Source organism: Corylus avellana, chromosome ca3, assembly GCF_901000735.1.
Source record: "Corylus avellana chromosome ca3, CavTom2PMs-1.0".
Lineage (NCBI taxonomy): Eukaryota > Viridiplantae > Streptophyta > Magnoliopsida > Fagales > Betulaceae > Corylus > Corylus avellana.
Genome location: NC_081543.1, coordinates 11,359,840 through 11,374,428, shown reverse-complemented (window position 1 = coordinate 11,374,428; position 14,589 = coordinate 11,359,840). Strand labels below are relative to the sequence as shown.

The 14,589-nt window shown below is 33.7% G+C and overlaps 2 protein-coding genes across 2 annotated transcripts; both read right to left on the bottom strand.

Annotated features, from left to right (window-relative positions):
- Positions 1-2,071: 2,071 nt before the first annotated feature.
- LOC132174085 (GDSL esterase/lipase At4g18970-like) lies at positions 2,072-3,958 on the bottom strand. The gene is made up of 3 exons (XM_059585791.1): positions 3,690-3,958; positions 2,929-3,053; positions 2,072-2,362 (listed from the first exon to the last, which is right to left on the bottom strand). The coding sequence occupies exons 1-3, from the start codon at positions 3,952-3,954 to the stop codon at positions 2,072-2,074; spliced, it is 681 nt and encodes a 226-aa protein (XP_059441774.1). The 5' UTR covers positions 3,955-3,958.
- A 5,765-nt stretch (positions 3,959-9,723) lies between these two features.
- Positions 9,724-14,318, bottom strand: LOC132175310 (GDSL esterase/lipase At1g29670-like). The gene is made up of 6 exons (XM_059587204.1): positions 14,100-14,318; positions 13,384-13,663; positions 13,155-13,279; positions 10,975-11,223; positions 10,158-10,407; positions 9,724-10,072 (listed from the first exon to the last, which is right to left on the bottom strand). The coding sequence occupies exons 2-6, from the start codon at positions 13,646-13,648 to the stop codon at positions 9,798-9,800; spliced, it is 1,164 nt and encodes a 387-aa protein (XP_059443187.1). The 5' UTR covers positions 13,649-13,663; positions 14,100-14,318; the 3' UTR covers positions 9,724-9,797.
- Between the last annotated feature and the right edge of the window lie 271 nt (positions 14,319-14,589).

Genomic DNA, 14,589 nt, shown 5'->3' with positions numbered 1-14,589 from the left:
TCGACCTCATAAACTACCATTTTGGGCCAAGAACCCTCATTCTGTCAATCAAAGACCATTTTCATCAGTCAAAAATCAGTCAAAAGCGTTAACTCAGATGGTCATAGTGACAATGCGTTGTAGTTCATGGGAGCAAAGTGACAATGAATTGTAGTTTATGGGAGCAAAGTGACGAGTAGATTATTTGAGTTAACGCCTTTAGCTAACGAAATGGGCTTTTGACTGACGGAATTGGGGTTTTGGGCTCAAAATGGTAGTTCATGGGGGTCAGTTGTCATAGTTGGTAATTCATGCAAGAAAAGTGCCAAGACGCTGTATTTCATGGGGGCAAAAGGTAGTTTTCCAAAAATAAAAATAAAATAAAATACTAAAAATAAAAATTTGGTTTGGCCTTTTCCCATAAGACATCATAGCTTCGTCCCCAACTATCGCTCATTTTGCACTTATACTTTCAAACTTTAAAAAGTGACATTAGAGTCTCCAATACTACTACCGTGTTTCAAATTAGACACTTTTACATTTTTCTCTTCAAAATATTCTTAATTTGTTTTTTTTGTTAAAAAAAAATGCATTTGAAAATATTAAACAAACAAAAAAACTAAAAACACCAAAAAATGATAGTCATTTTCATATTAGCCCCTTGATTTTTTCTTTTTTTCAATGGTTATTTTTAATTTTTTTAATTTTATTAGAGATAAATATAAAATGGTCTAATTTGACTCGCATGTAGAGCTTCAATGTCACCTTTTAAAGTTTAGAAATATAATTACAAAATGAGGGATAGTTTGAGGGGTAAGATTATTATTATTATTAATTTTTTTTTTTTTTTTTCCCCAAACGCTACTCCTCTCCCACCTTCGTCCAAATGGATGAGCTGGGTGTTTGGCAATGAGGGAGGAGAGATGGTGGGTTTCGTTCTCAGGCCGACAGTTTTCAAAGCCGCCGGCAGTTTGAAGGGCTCAGATGGGAATCAAAATATTAATGGTTGAAATTCATAGGAGCTCTCTGTTCCATAGCAGCTCCCTGTTGAATTTCATTTTGAAGTTTAATTTGTGGAGTTAGAACAGAGAGTCGCTTAGTATCTGTTGTTGAATTTGTTATAAATTTTCCCTTTCCTTAAGACTGAATCAAAGTATTGCAACAGAGAGATGTTATAGAGAGAGACCATGAAAATAGTAGGGTTAAAAAATAATAAAATAGACATTAAAAAATAGGGAAAAATATAAAAAAGCCCACTAAACTACCAGCCATTTTCGATTTAGCCCTCTAATGTTTCAAAAGTGATAAAATAGCCCATCAAACTACCAAACTATTGCATTTTGGCCACTCTATTAGTCAAAACCGTTAGTTTGGACGGAAACTGCAAAACGATGTCGCTTTGTTGGGGGCTACTATATCATTTTCTGAATATTAGGGGCCTAAAATAAAAACGGTTAGTAGTTTGGGGGGCTTTTTTATATTTTTCCCCAAATTTTTTTTTTCTTCATAAAAGGGCATTGTAGTAACTTACCCATAACAAAACGACGTCGTTTTGCAGTTTCCATCCAAACTGACAGTTTTGACTAACGGAGTGGCCAAAATGCAATAGTTTGGTAGTTTGGAGGGCTACTTTATCACTTTTGAAACATTAGGGGGCTAAATCGAAAACAGCTGGTAGTTTGGGAGGCTTTTTTATATTTTTTCCTAAAAATAATATTTAAAGAAAATAAATAGTGTAATCGATAATCTACTCAATAATATAAATTTAATCACTTAATCAATAAGTTAACACTCCCCCTCACATGTGGGAGGTTTAACACGTGAAATATTTAATTTAAATGAGAGAGATTTGACATAGTTAAGGTTTGATCCCAGAACTTTTGACTCTGATACCATGTTAAATCATTACTTATCACAAAAGATTAAACTAATAGAAATAGCTAAATACTTTACAGTTTCTGTACTAATAAAATATAGAATAAAAATTTATTTCCAAACTTATGTTTTAAAGACGTACAGTTTCCCTCTAAGAACCTACCCAAATTTATTCGGTTACCAACTTAATATTTAGGTTCGTAACACACAGCTACTATTAAGAGTTAAAACGAGCTGCAAAAAGTATGAAAGAAAACGTGCTAACCGTTAATTGCTGAGATAATTGGTCATTGAGAACGACAGCGTATTGCTGTGGGGTGTAAATGGTGCTAGTTGGGTAGTACTGCGGCAAGAAGTAGTTATTAAGATAGTCATTGCTACCAATTGCAACAACATATATGCACTTGCTTAGGTACTCTGCAGTTGATTTGTTATGATTTCCCAACTTGATCTTCGACACCGTAATCTGGTGATTTTTCAACTGCCTATCCATGCTTATCCGATCACCCTGCAATGATCATCAACCAAATATATATATATATATATATATATATATATATATATTAACTTGGCAGTGTTAGTGTTAGGGTTACATTTATACTGTATTACATATTAAACAGTAGGAAAAACTTCGCAAAGGTTAGGTCTCTTGATCTTCTACATGTTTTGAGCAGACCGCTTTAAAGTTAAAAAGCCCTCAATTTCACTTCTCAAACTTTTAATTTGATGCAATATATCCCCTCCGTCAATTTTTGGCGTTAACTCCCAATAGAAGCAATGAAAAATACTAAAATACCCTTGAATTTAATGTTTTTTTTTTTAAAAAAAAAAAATAACAAATTGAAATTAAGGGTAAATTTGAAATTTTATAAAAAAAATCTCATCACTTTTACCATCTATTTTAACTCCCGATGGGGGAGATTGCATCGAATTAGAAGTTGGAAAAGTGAAATTGAGAACTTTTGAACTTTGAAAGAGTATTCTCAAAACGCGTGAAAGTTTAGAAGATTTTGGTGAAGTTTCTCCTCAACAGTATTACAATTGTCTCTACTTATAACATGCATGCCACCGTACCTGGGTTTGTCCAGTTTCGTTGCGAATTCCTGCACCGCCAGATGCATAATTGACACCTTTGAGTATTTCCCTGCCTCTGGCAGTAGCAAAAGGTGGAATGAAATTGACGAATTCCAGAGATTCAGCTGTAATGGGAGAAAGTGTTCAAAATTAAGCATATATATATATATATATATATATATATATTGATAAAGCAAACGTATCAAAAGAATCCACTACAGATTGAGCTTCACTAAGAATTATGGAAAAGAGATTAATTGGTTTAGAAAGTGTGGAACTAGCCGTTGCAAATATTCCATACCTGGTGGACTTAGAAAAGATATTCCTATAATTTCTCAATGTATCGTTGAAGACTTCAACTCATGTGGATGTGTTTAGAAATGGTGGACCCAGCTGTTGCAAACATCCCATATATAGAGGACCTAGACAAAGATATTCCTATGTTTGCTCAAGTGACCGTTGGAGACTTAAATGCTACAGACGTGGACCAAGAGAAGATTGCTTACCTTTTGTAATATGAACTTTCCAACATTATCTAGTGTTACCGTTAGGAGTTTTCCATAGAAAAAAATTGTACCGTTGTATTTCTCCTAAATATATAGAAGAGTCATATGGCTAGAGCAACTCATGTTTTTGAGAAGCTCTTTGTCTTTCTAAACCAATTCTCTTATTTTTCTCATATATATATATATATATATATATCATACTTTGGCAACCATATAATATAATAATAATGTAATGAGAAAGAGCAAAATGCAGACCAATGAAATCGACGATATTACGACCGTTGGTAAACCTTCCCGTAGGCCCCTTGGGGAAATCAATCCCATAGGGAGTATAATTGGCTTTTGCCAAAGTCACAAGATTGTTGTTGTTCCCATCATCCGACAAAGAGTCCCCGAAAATGAAGAAACAAGGTACTTTTTGATGCTTTCCTTTTGCTGCAAAACAACGTTGTTGCATGTTTGATACCAGCAAGAAAACAAGCAGCATCCACAACATTGTCTTGTTTATCTGAGATGCCATTGAAACTCTGAGAAACTGGGAAAGGAGAATATATCAGATGAAGGTGAAATCCAAAGAGAAGAACTAGTCTTTATAAAGAACTTGAATAAAGAATTTTATGCATTATTAGTGAACCCATTAAACCCTATAAGAATATTGACTATAGAAGCTACGTTTGAGTTTGATTATTGTTTAAAAATATTGAGGGAATTTAACGTGTCTTGGTCTTGAATATATGAAACTCGGACACGTGAAAAATGCATTTACTTTTTAACTATAATCAATATTTTAATGTCTTCGTCAACACATAACAACACTATAATTAATTTGTTTTCCTAACAAGCTGCCAGGTAATCAAGGCCAAGTTATCATATAAACTATATATATGATTTATCATACCCAAATTAAAAAGCTGCAACTTGTAATATAAAATATATTCTTTATGTCATGCCAAGCTTAATTTTCTAGGTTAGTGGGGTACATCTTAATTAGCAAGGAAAGGGATTGTACAAATCTGACAAAAAGCTAATTAAGAGTAGAGTATTGTTGACCACAAGTAAATTAGATCCCTAGCACTTGGAGTGCTGTTTGAAAAATCAAATCACATGGTTTTTAAAACAAATATCTCAGTTATTTTTCTCCTTTTCTTCATCGATTAGAATCTAAGAGCGTGTTTCGCCTTGCAATTTTGAGGCCAATGTTACATTTTTAAGCAAAATCGAGACAAAAAAGTATCCCATTTAGGATTGTGTTTGAAAAAAATTAAGATTTGAAAACCTGAAAGAATATATGTTTTCAATCGGCACTCAAAGGCATGTGTTTTTATGCATGCCTGATTTTAATAGCCAAACAGTCATTTTGCAAAATATTTAAATAGGTTTTTAAAAATCCCTTCTTCATTAAATACGTTTTAAAATTGCTATTTTTAATATATATATATATATATATATATATATATATATTCTTTCTAACCACATGTTTTGAACCATTGAACCAAAACGTCGCTATATAAAATTAGGGAAAGTACTGATTTCTTTCCCATGACAAGAACAGTATTGAACAATGTATTTTTGTCTTATTGATAAAAATTTAGGGGCATTTTTGTCTTTCTACTGGCCTTGAGATAAACATTGACAATTTTTTAGTAGCTTGGGACTTGGGAGGGAGGAAGGGGGGAGAGCAGGGACGGAGCCAGCTTTGAGTTTGAGGGGACCAAGGGCCAAATTTTTTTTGAACAATGACCAATTGGCAAAAAATACCTTAAAATTTTTTTTCCTTGTAATATGGAGGAGAGGATATTGTCTCAATTAAAAGTTTAGAGAAAATATTATCAACTGAGATTGAGTGATAATTACAAAAAGGTATGTGGACCTTTTTCCTACTCAATAATTATCAATTAATTCATACCAAAAATTGAAGTTATTTCTTGCGTAGATTACACTCTTTTATTATAGATAACCTATGATATCTTGTGCAAAATCTTATCAAAATCAACGGTCCAATAATTTTTATAACAACTCAAATATCTAGAGGTCTTAAGTTACAACTTGATTAGGGAGACCACAAAAAGATCCTTTCTCAGCTGCAGAAGACGTGTGTTTTAGTGAGATGGATGACGGGGTTGTGAGAATTACTTAATTGCTTCTCTTCACCTATATATATAGTAAGCTTTTAATTATAAGTAATTTAACATTTTAGAATGCTTCAGGTAGGTTAGTAGGAAAAAAAAAAAAAAAAAAAGTTACTGTCTTCCATGATGATCAGAAACTGAAAATGGAAATTTTCACATGAAGGCTTCTAAACAATGATAGGAGAAACCGTTTCAAAAAGGAAAATGCTAAGTGTTTTAATAGTATTCTTTTGGTGTTCTCACAGTTCTAGATGGATGTTATTTTTTAAAAAACAAGTGAGAGAAATAAATGTTTTTTTTTTTTTTTTGCTTTTTTAGAAAATAATATCTACATGAGAAGTACTAGGGAGCCAAACAAATGAATTCAGAAAATTTTTTAAACTGACGTGACAGGCCATGAGTGGCAAATAAAGGAGAGAGAATTGCATTTTTTTAATTTAAAAACCTTCCCACATAAGTTTGAAAATTTTTCTAGGTTCATTTGTTTGGTTCCCTAACACTTCTCTATCTACATAGGACTAAGAGAACACCAAAAAAAAATACTAAAAGAGCACTTAGCATTGTCCGTTCAAAAAAACCTACAAATTAAATAATTTTCAGGATGACTTCATTTTCCATATTTCAAGATTAATTAATTGATTACCCCATCAAAAGAGCCCCTAGGAGGAGAGGGCTGCCGATTGGTCACCACCACCATTCTGGGCATGCAGTTGTAATATCAGTGCCATTGACTTTTTATTTTAATATTTGTTATGCAAGAAGTGCATAACTGTTACGCCATATGGTGAGAATAAGTCCATAGAAGACAAATTCAACATAAAACCTGGTGACAGAAAGGAATTGTGCCATACAATCAACACATATATGATAGGTACACGAGGTTAGGTAGTGACGTGACATGAGATATTGATAATGAACTTCAATTAGGGTTGGAAACAAATCACAAGTGAATCTAATTGGGGCTGGATACAAACTACAAAGACATACGTCTAAATCAATGTCTATCTTCTTCATTAATAAAATGGTCTATAAATATACTACAATTTATAATATGATAACAGCTAAAAGATAACATATCAAATATTCAAATAAAGTTAATCCTAAATAATTGAAATCCTATTTTAACTAAACTATTAATCTCATCTAATCTAATTCTAATGATTTGTAATTACATTCCAAATCAACCTTATCCTATCCCTATCATTCCTACCCCTTAAAAGGACCTTGTCCCCAAGGTCCAACTAATACCACTAAATTAAAAGAATTATAAAAAAAAAAAATTAAAAAGAAAAGAATTAAAAAGAAAATTATTCTTCCAATTTTTTTATTTTTTTTTTTGGATAACTTTCTTTGACTTTTCTCTACCACAATTTCTTTTCTTTTTCTATTTCGTAGACCAAACAATTGAAATGATAGGGATAAGATAAGGTTGATTTGGAATTGAAAATTCTATATACAACACCAAACGACGCCTATTTTGAATGTATAGGTGTTTCACACAATTTATGCGGAAATAGATCTGACCTAACAATTAATAAACAACCAAAAATATATGAAACAATAAACAATAAACAACACAGATATTTTGGTTACGAAGAGGAAACCAATTAGAGAACTCTCTAAAAATAAAACCTCTCCGAGGCAGCCAAACTCAGGAAATCAACTAACTCAGTAAAAGAATAAAGGATTACAAGACGTTCACACTCACAAAACCTTTGCAATTGACACGATCTTGTATAAGACAAGCGACCCACTTGTCTTCTACCGCAGTAGCCCTTTCCAGAGACAGCTGGCACAATCCTTCTACATGATCTCCCTTCATCGGAACTCTGGTTGACTTCACTTCAACAATCAATAAGTAAAAACAAATTATCACTCTAAGAGAGAGAACAGACTCTCTATATCACAGACTCTCTTAGCAAACGTTGATATTCATTGTGTTTCATCCAACGGATACATCAAATGATTTTATTGTAACTTATATCCATTGTGATTCGTATATCAAACGGATATAGTAGATGATTTGATCTCAATTGGATATTCGTTGTGATTTGTAATAGAAATGGATTCATTGAATGATTCAATAGGATTTTACAAAAATAATAGAACATGCATTGGGTCTAATCGCTTGTCGGATATGTATGAACTAAACATGTGATTATGTGCTTTGATTTAATGAGGTGAATTCTGAAACCTTAGTCATTTATCATTTGATTATTGTCATTTTGTTTAACTTATGTTTGTTTATTTCTTTATTCAAAAATCCCAAAATTCGAAAGTAGGTTAAAATAGGATTAATTTAAATAAGAATTAGTTTTCACGAGACAATCACTGTGGATTGACCTCGCACTTGCACACACTATACTGCACACGACTCATGGACTTGAGAGTAATTATAATTTGCACATCATACATCAATCTCTCTGTGCTGATGCCGGCCTGAATGACTTCTATGGGTTGGGCTTGAGACGGAACGTATGGCTTCAGCTGCCCCCTCTTCTTTTACTTCTTCTTCTTCTTCTCTTGTGGTTCTGATTTTGGAATGGGGGAAAGAAAAGGGGGGCTAGGGTTTGAGATGGGGATTTGGGTGTACACAGAGAGAGACAAGTTGGGTTTTGCTGATTTTGTTGGTTTTCAATTTTGTCAACGAGAAACAAATTGGGTTTCACTGATTCTCAACAAAATACTCTGAAAGGAAAGAAATGTAGAGAGAAATAATCACCAGAAAAGAGGAATTGGGTTTTGCCGATTCTCTCTACTTTTTGTTTTCTTTTTCCCATTTTTAACGCCTTGCAGAGTGGAATTGGGTTTTTAACGTAAGCCTTGCAAAGAGAAATTTTCAAAGGTGTCCATTGTTACTATTCAATGAAACCCTTTTTAATGGTGTCGGTTAAACAGTGAATTGACACCTTTATTAGTGATGATTTACTGTTGAACCAACACCAAATTAAAACTGATGTTAAACCTATCAAAGGCGTCACTAAAACGGGTTGTTTTTTTGGTAATGCCTGAGTCAAATACTGAGCAAGGCAAAGGATTACAGTCAACTCCTATTCTCTTCACTATACTACAAAAAAGTGCTCGTATTTTATCTTTCACTTCAACACATAAATTCACATGTATGTTAGTTACATAATTTAAGCTCTTAAAGAAAGAGTTGGTTGCTTCATAAATTCATGTCGGATAGTACTAAAGCTGCATAAATACTTATTACAAAACTTTGTTCATTTTTCACGTTGCAAATATTGCTCCTTCATCACACTTGGCTTTTCACATCAATGGCTTGTACGTGTTGACATTATGTTTATTTTGTTCCTGCAACGTTGCAGAGAAGCAACCATGTCATTTCTTTGAAAGCCATGCCATTTCGTTTGGTTTTTTCTTTTTTCTTTTTTTAAAAAAAAGTATACCATCCACAAAGTCCAACTCTCTAACACCTACTATAACTAACAAGCCAAGCAATTTAATCAACAAGCTAATAATCACTTAATCCTAGTTTTTTAAAAAAAAAAAAAAAATTTATAGTTAGCTAATTTTTTGATCTCATCAAGGTCAATTAAAAAAAAAATTAAACTAAGACTGAATACAATAAAATTTCTATTATTATTATTATTATTACTTACAGCTTAAAATAATTCACTTATCCCTAAAAACATCCTCTGATATTTTCAATTATCTACAATAAGAATTAAAGCCTAAAATAAATTCTTTAGTAATAAAATCAAAGTCTCTAAAATAAGGGTTAAATGCCTTTGTGGTACTTAAATTTTAACGCCTTTATTTTTTCTACCTAAAATTTCGTTTTGTGTAGATGGTACCTTTATTTTGTAGTTTGCCTTTATTTTGTTATTGCAATAATTTGTTCTTACATATTACTATTTTACTGGCCGCTTGTGTGTGTGGAGTTGGGACCCTCGAATTTTAAAATCCGACCCTTGCATTACATCTAATGGTCCAAACTACTCTAAACATTTGTGTATTATAGACGTAAGTAATTTTAGTTTCCAACATGCCAAACCCATTTACCTCGGTAAATCAAAGAATCTCATATTTTAAAAAATCTGAACAGATCGGAATCCATGGAGTTGAATTCAGCTCCACTCCTTCAGATAACTTTGCACAAAAATCATAAACTTGATTGATTTAGGCGACAACATGATAAAGCATAAACTTCATTGCTTTATTATGAGTACTAGATTAGAGGAACTAAGAACAAAAATCCAAGCAATGAGTATTAGATTACAGATCTAGACTTGGTATGATCATAAGAACTAACAGTCTCTTCCAATATTCCCAGCTGTGCTAGGTGGAAGATATCAAATGGATAAACATCAGTTGGATACTCAGCTTTGTATGCTCTTTCCGCGTACACCGAAGCTACAATTTCAGTGGGGTGGATTGAATCCCAATATAGATATTGGCTCCGGTTGCTGCATGTACTTCCAAATGGCTCGCATAGCCCAGTAGTAGCCGACGCTTCACAGCAGGAAGCATTCGAAACCAAGGAATCTGACACATGCAAAATTCCATCTCAGTCAATCTCATATATACATATATATAACATTGAAAGCCAGAAAAGAAGATTAATTTATACCCAGAGACGAACTGGTGGACGAGATTCCAGTGGAGTTTATGTAGATAAAAGAAGCATCGGTTAGATTGTTATTGAGAGCAACCACCAATGATATAAGCTGAACGTTGAAAAGTTCGACGGCATTGTTGATGTTGTCGACACAGGCAGTGCCATTTGTTCCTGTTCCACATGCACTCTGCATGATTGGAATACTACCTATCTTACCCAGTCCGAATACCACAAATCTCCTTGCCCCATACTTGTACAATGTCTGGCATAAACACATTAAATTTGCTTAGTGAAAAGATAAAATTACCTTTCTAGCATAACTAATCGGATATTATTTAGTTTAAATTAACTGGAGAGCATCTTGTTCTATTTAATTCAGCCTACAACCTGACTGACATTTAATGCTATTGAAAAAGCATGTAACGTGCTATTAAAAAGATAAATGTTATCACATTTTTATGAATTAGAATCCTTTCTAGTTCATTTGAACTCGAGAATATACAATTATTTATATTGGAAAAGTATTTTTGTTTCATCAAAAAATAAAAGGACAAAAATTTCTCTCAAATATAACTAACTGGATACTCTCCAATTCATTTGAACTGGAGAGGACCTTGTTCCCTTTTTTATGAGTTGGGGTGTAGGAGTTCCAACGTACAATAATACAGTTTGTAGGAAATTTCTATTCATTTTAGTTGGGCCTAGAGTTTTTTTTTTTTTTTTTTTAATAGTTGTCAAATAAAGATAATATGGTAAGATGTTGGTAACACAGAAAGTAGTGTTAAGAGATAAAAACGAGCTACAAAAAGTAAGAAGTAAGTGTGCTAACCATTAGCTGCTGAGATAATTGGTCAGTGAGGACAACAGCATATTGCTGTTGGGTGTATATTTCGCTAGTTGGGTAGTACTCCGTCAAGAAGTAGTTATTAAGATAGTCGTTGCTACCAATTTCAACAGAATATATGCACTTGCTTAGGTACTCTGCGGTTGATTTGTTTTCATTTCCCAACATCTCCTCGATCTGCGACACCGTAATTTGGTGATTTTCCAACTGCCTGTCCATCCATATCCGATCACCCTGCAAATGATGAATCAAATTATATTGTTAATTAACTTGGTTTATTGTTTCTTGTTTTTAAATTCTTCTTTTCATGGGTTTTTTTACTGGAAAGCCATGCATGCATTGTAGAAATATTGTTATGCACGGGACAAAATTCAGGATCTTGAAGTAAGCAGAAAATATATAGTAGAATATAAAATAAATCAATCAAATAACACACTAAAAATTTAAATGGTTTGGCTTAACATGCCTATATACATTAACGGAGACAACTCAAGAGAAATTTACTATAAAAAAAAATGAAGTACAAAAAAATATAAAGAAAACCACTCAAAACTCAAAGCTTCACTACACTAAAATCTTAATTTCACGCAGAAGTGCCCTGGGGCTACGGCACCTACACAAAGTGAGGAAGCTATGGCTAACTCCTATGTTTTTTTATTCCACCATGCTGTGTTGCAAAGTCCTCCTTTTATAAAAACTCAAAGTCAGTCCAGGCAAGAACTCCTAAAGCCAAACCGAGAAGGACACAACACATTGGCTAGTAAAAGAAGGATCAGGATCTTCAGCAATAACTGGAGAATTGCTAAGGAGTTTTTTTGTTAATCTAGACCGTTGGATTCCATCCAATGGCCTAAAGCTCACCACATGTCCCACATAAAAGAAAATAATAAAATATTATTTATATTTTAAAAAATAAATATAAAATAAAATAATTAAAATTTAAAATTTAATTTAATAATATGAGGTGGCCTGACACCCCATTTCACCCATAATGGTGGCTGGCCACCCTAGCGCATCCATTGGGGTGTCGCCGGCCACCTCCAACTCACCCTCTTCGGGGTGGCTCGAGAGCCCCAGGACCGCCCCCTATGGCCAAACCCAAAAACAAATGTTTTTTATTTGTTTTTGGGTTTGGCTATAGGGGTGGCCGAACCACCCCATGGGGCCCTAGGGGGTGGTGCCGACCACCCCCAAAGGTCGGTTGGGGCCTAACCCAAAAAAATTTATTTTTGGGTTTGGCCGAACCACCCCTAGGGCCTTGGGGGTGGGGCCAACACCACCCCCATGGCTATGCAGGGTGGACCGGTCACCGCCTATGGTGAAAATGGGGTGGTCAGCCACCCCATATTATTAAATTAAATTTTTAATTTTGAATCATTTTATTTTATATTTATTTTTTAAAATATAAATAATATATTTTTTTATTTTTTATGTGAGACACGTGGCAAGCTTTAGACCATTAGATGGAATCCAAAGGTCCAAATTAACAAAAAAAAAAAAAAAAACCCTTGGCAGTAGTAGCTGGGGATCCTGACCATAAAAGAAATCTAAATATAGCATAGGGTTAAAAACCAAGTCGGTTAGAAGGTTGTGTCCAACCCTAATTTGGAAAAGCAAAGACATATGGGCCCCACGTTGTTGACTCGAGAAAAAGACGTGGTACCACAACAAATATATATATATTAATTGCTGGAAATAACGTGAAAGAGAATAGAGAGCGAAAACAGAGAAAAAGACTAGTACAGCGTTCGGACTGCATCTCAATGCAATAAATAATGTTATAAGTATCTTATAAGTCTCTCTCATATTATTTTTTGTATTCTTGAAAGAGAATAGTGAGCGAAAACAGAGAAAAAGACTAGTAAAGCGTTAGGACTACGTCCCAATGCAATAAATAATGTTACAAGTCTCTTATAAGTCTCTCTCATATCATTTTTGTATTCTTAATCATTTCTGTGTTCTTTTAAAGATGATATGCCTATTAAAATAATTATTAGGCTTATAATTAATTAATATTAGATTTTGATCAAATAATAATTTTTAACGCCACCTTATTTTTTAAAGAGCGCAAAATTAAAATAAGAAAGACTTATAAAATTACTTTACTACAATGCCATATTCGCATATATATTGTTTGTTAATTGTGCATGAATGGCACTAATTACCTGGGTTTCTCCAGATTCATTGCGAATTCCGGCTGCACCAGATGCATAATTGACACCTTTGAGTATTTCATCGCCTGTAGCATTAGCAAAGGGTGGGATGAAATCCTCGAATCCCAGAAATTGACCTGTAATGAGAAAAGTGTTCAAAATCAAGCATCATATATACTATGAAGACGAAACTTTTAATTAATTAATATATATATATATATAGAAAGAGAACAATACAGACCAATGAAATCGGAGATGGTACGACCGTTGGTGAACCTTCCCGTTGGGCCGTCGGGGAAATCAATCCCATAGGGTGGATAATTGGATTTTGCCAATGTAACAAGATTGTTGTTGTTCCCATCATCCGACAAAGAGTTTCCGAAAATGAAGAGACAAGGTACTTGCTGTGGCTTTCCATTTGCTGCAAAACAACGTTGTTGCATGTTTGATACCAGCAAGAAAACAAGCAGCATCCACAACATTGTCTTATTTATCTGAGATGCCATTGAAACTCTGAGAAACTGGGAAAGGAGAATATATATATCAGATGAAGGTGAAATATCTAAACGGTGTTATCCAAAAAAAAAAAAAAAAACCGACCACGAAATTGTTTGACCAGACGCCAGCAGAAAAGCAAGAAATTAATTAATTTTCTGTTCACCACAGTTAATTACTTAAGAAAACTGGCATTTTGTACTCTAAATGTGGAAAATGCATTTAATTTTTAAACCAACCCAATTTATTATTATTAATTTTTTTTTTTTGGTTGAGTGAAAAATTTTTAACCAAAAGAAAACACAGTAGACTAGCAAACAAGCTGAAAAAACCCTTTACAAATCAAACAAACAAAACAAAACTCCCACCCAACAAGAAGTCAAAGGCCACACAGCAAAGGCCAAAAAAACCCCAATTGCTGCACAACTTAGAAGAATTGAAAGAAGATTTACAGAAACTCACCGTATAGTACGAGTTTCTAATTTCAGCAAGAACTATCCAACAACAACAAACCAATCCTCTAAAATTTGAGGATTTCCATGGTTAATAGCATTTCTCAATCTCCAAAAATGGAAAACAGCAGCTAGCTTTTACTCTTCGTGCTCCCCAAACCTTCAGCCGGCCAAGATATATATATATATATATCATCCCACACAACTGGAAGATGAGCCTCATGACACGTTTGCTATCCGGTCAACATTCCAAAAACGTGTGTGTGGGGGGTTCCCTCTTATACATGTGGCCAACAACCCACATGCGCAACAAAACAAAGCAACCCTTTGTTTTGTAATATAAAAGAATCACATGGTGTTTGTGTGACACAGTGAAAGAACAAAAAAACAAAATAAAATAAACGCACCCAACAACCTTTGTCAGAGTTTGGAGAATCATTTGGGGTTAGATCTTGATGAAATTTTAGTATGTCGTCTTTAACCACGAGAGCTACGACACT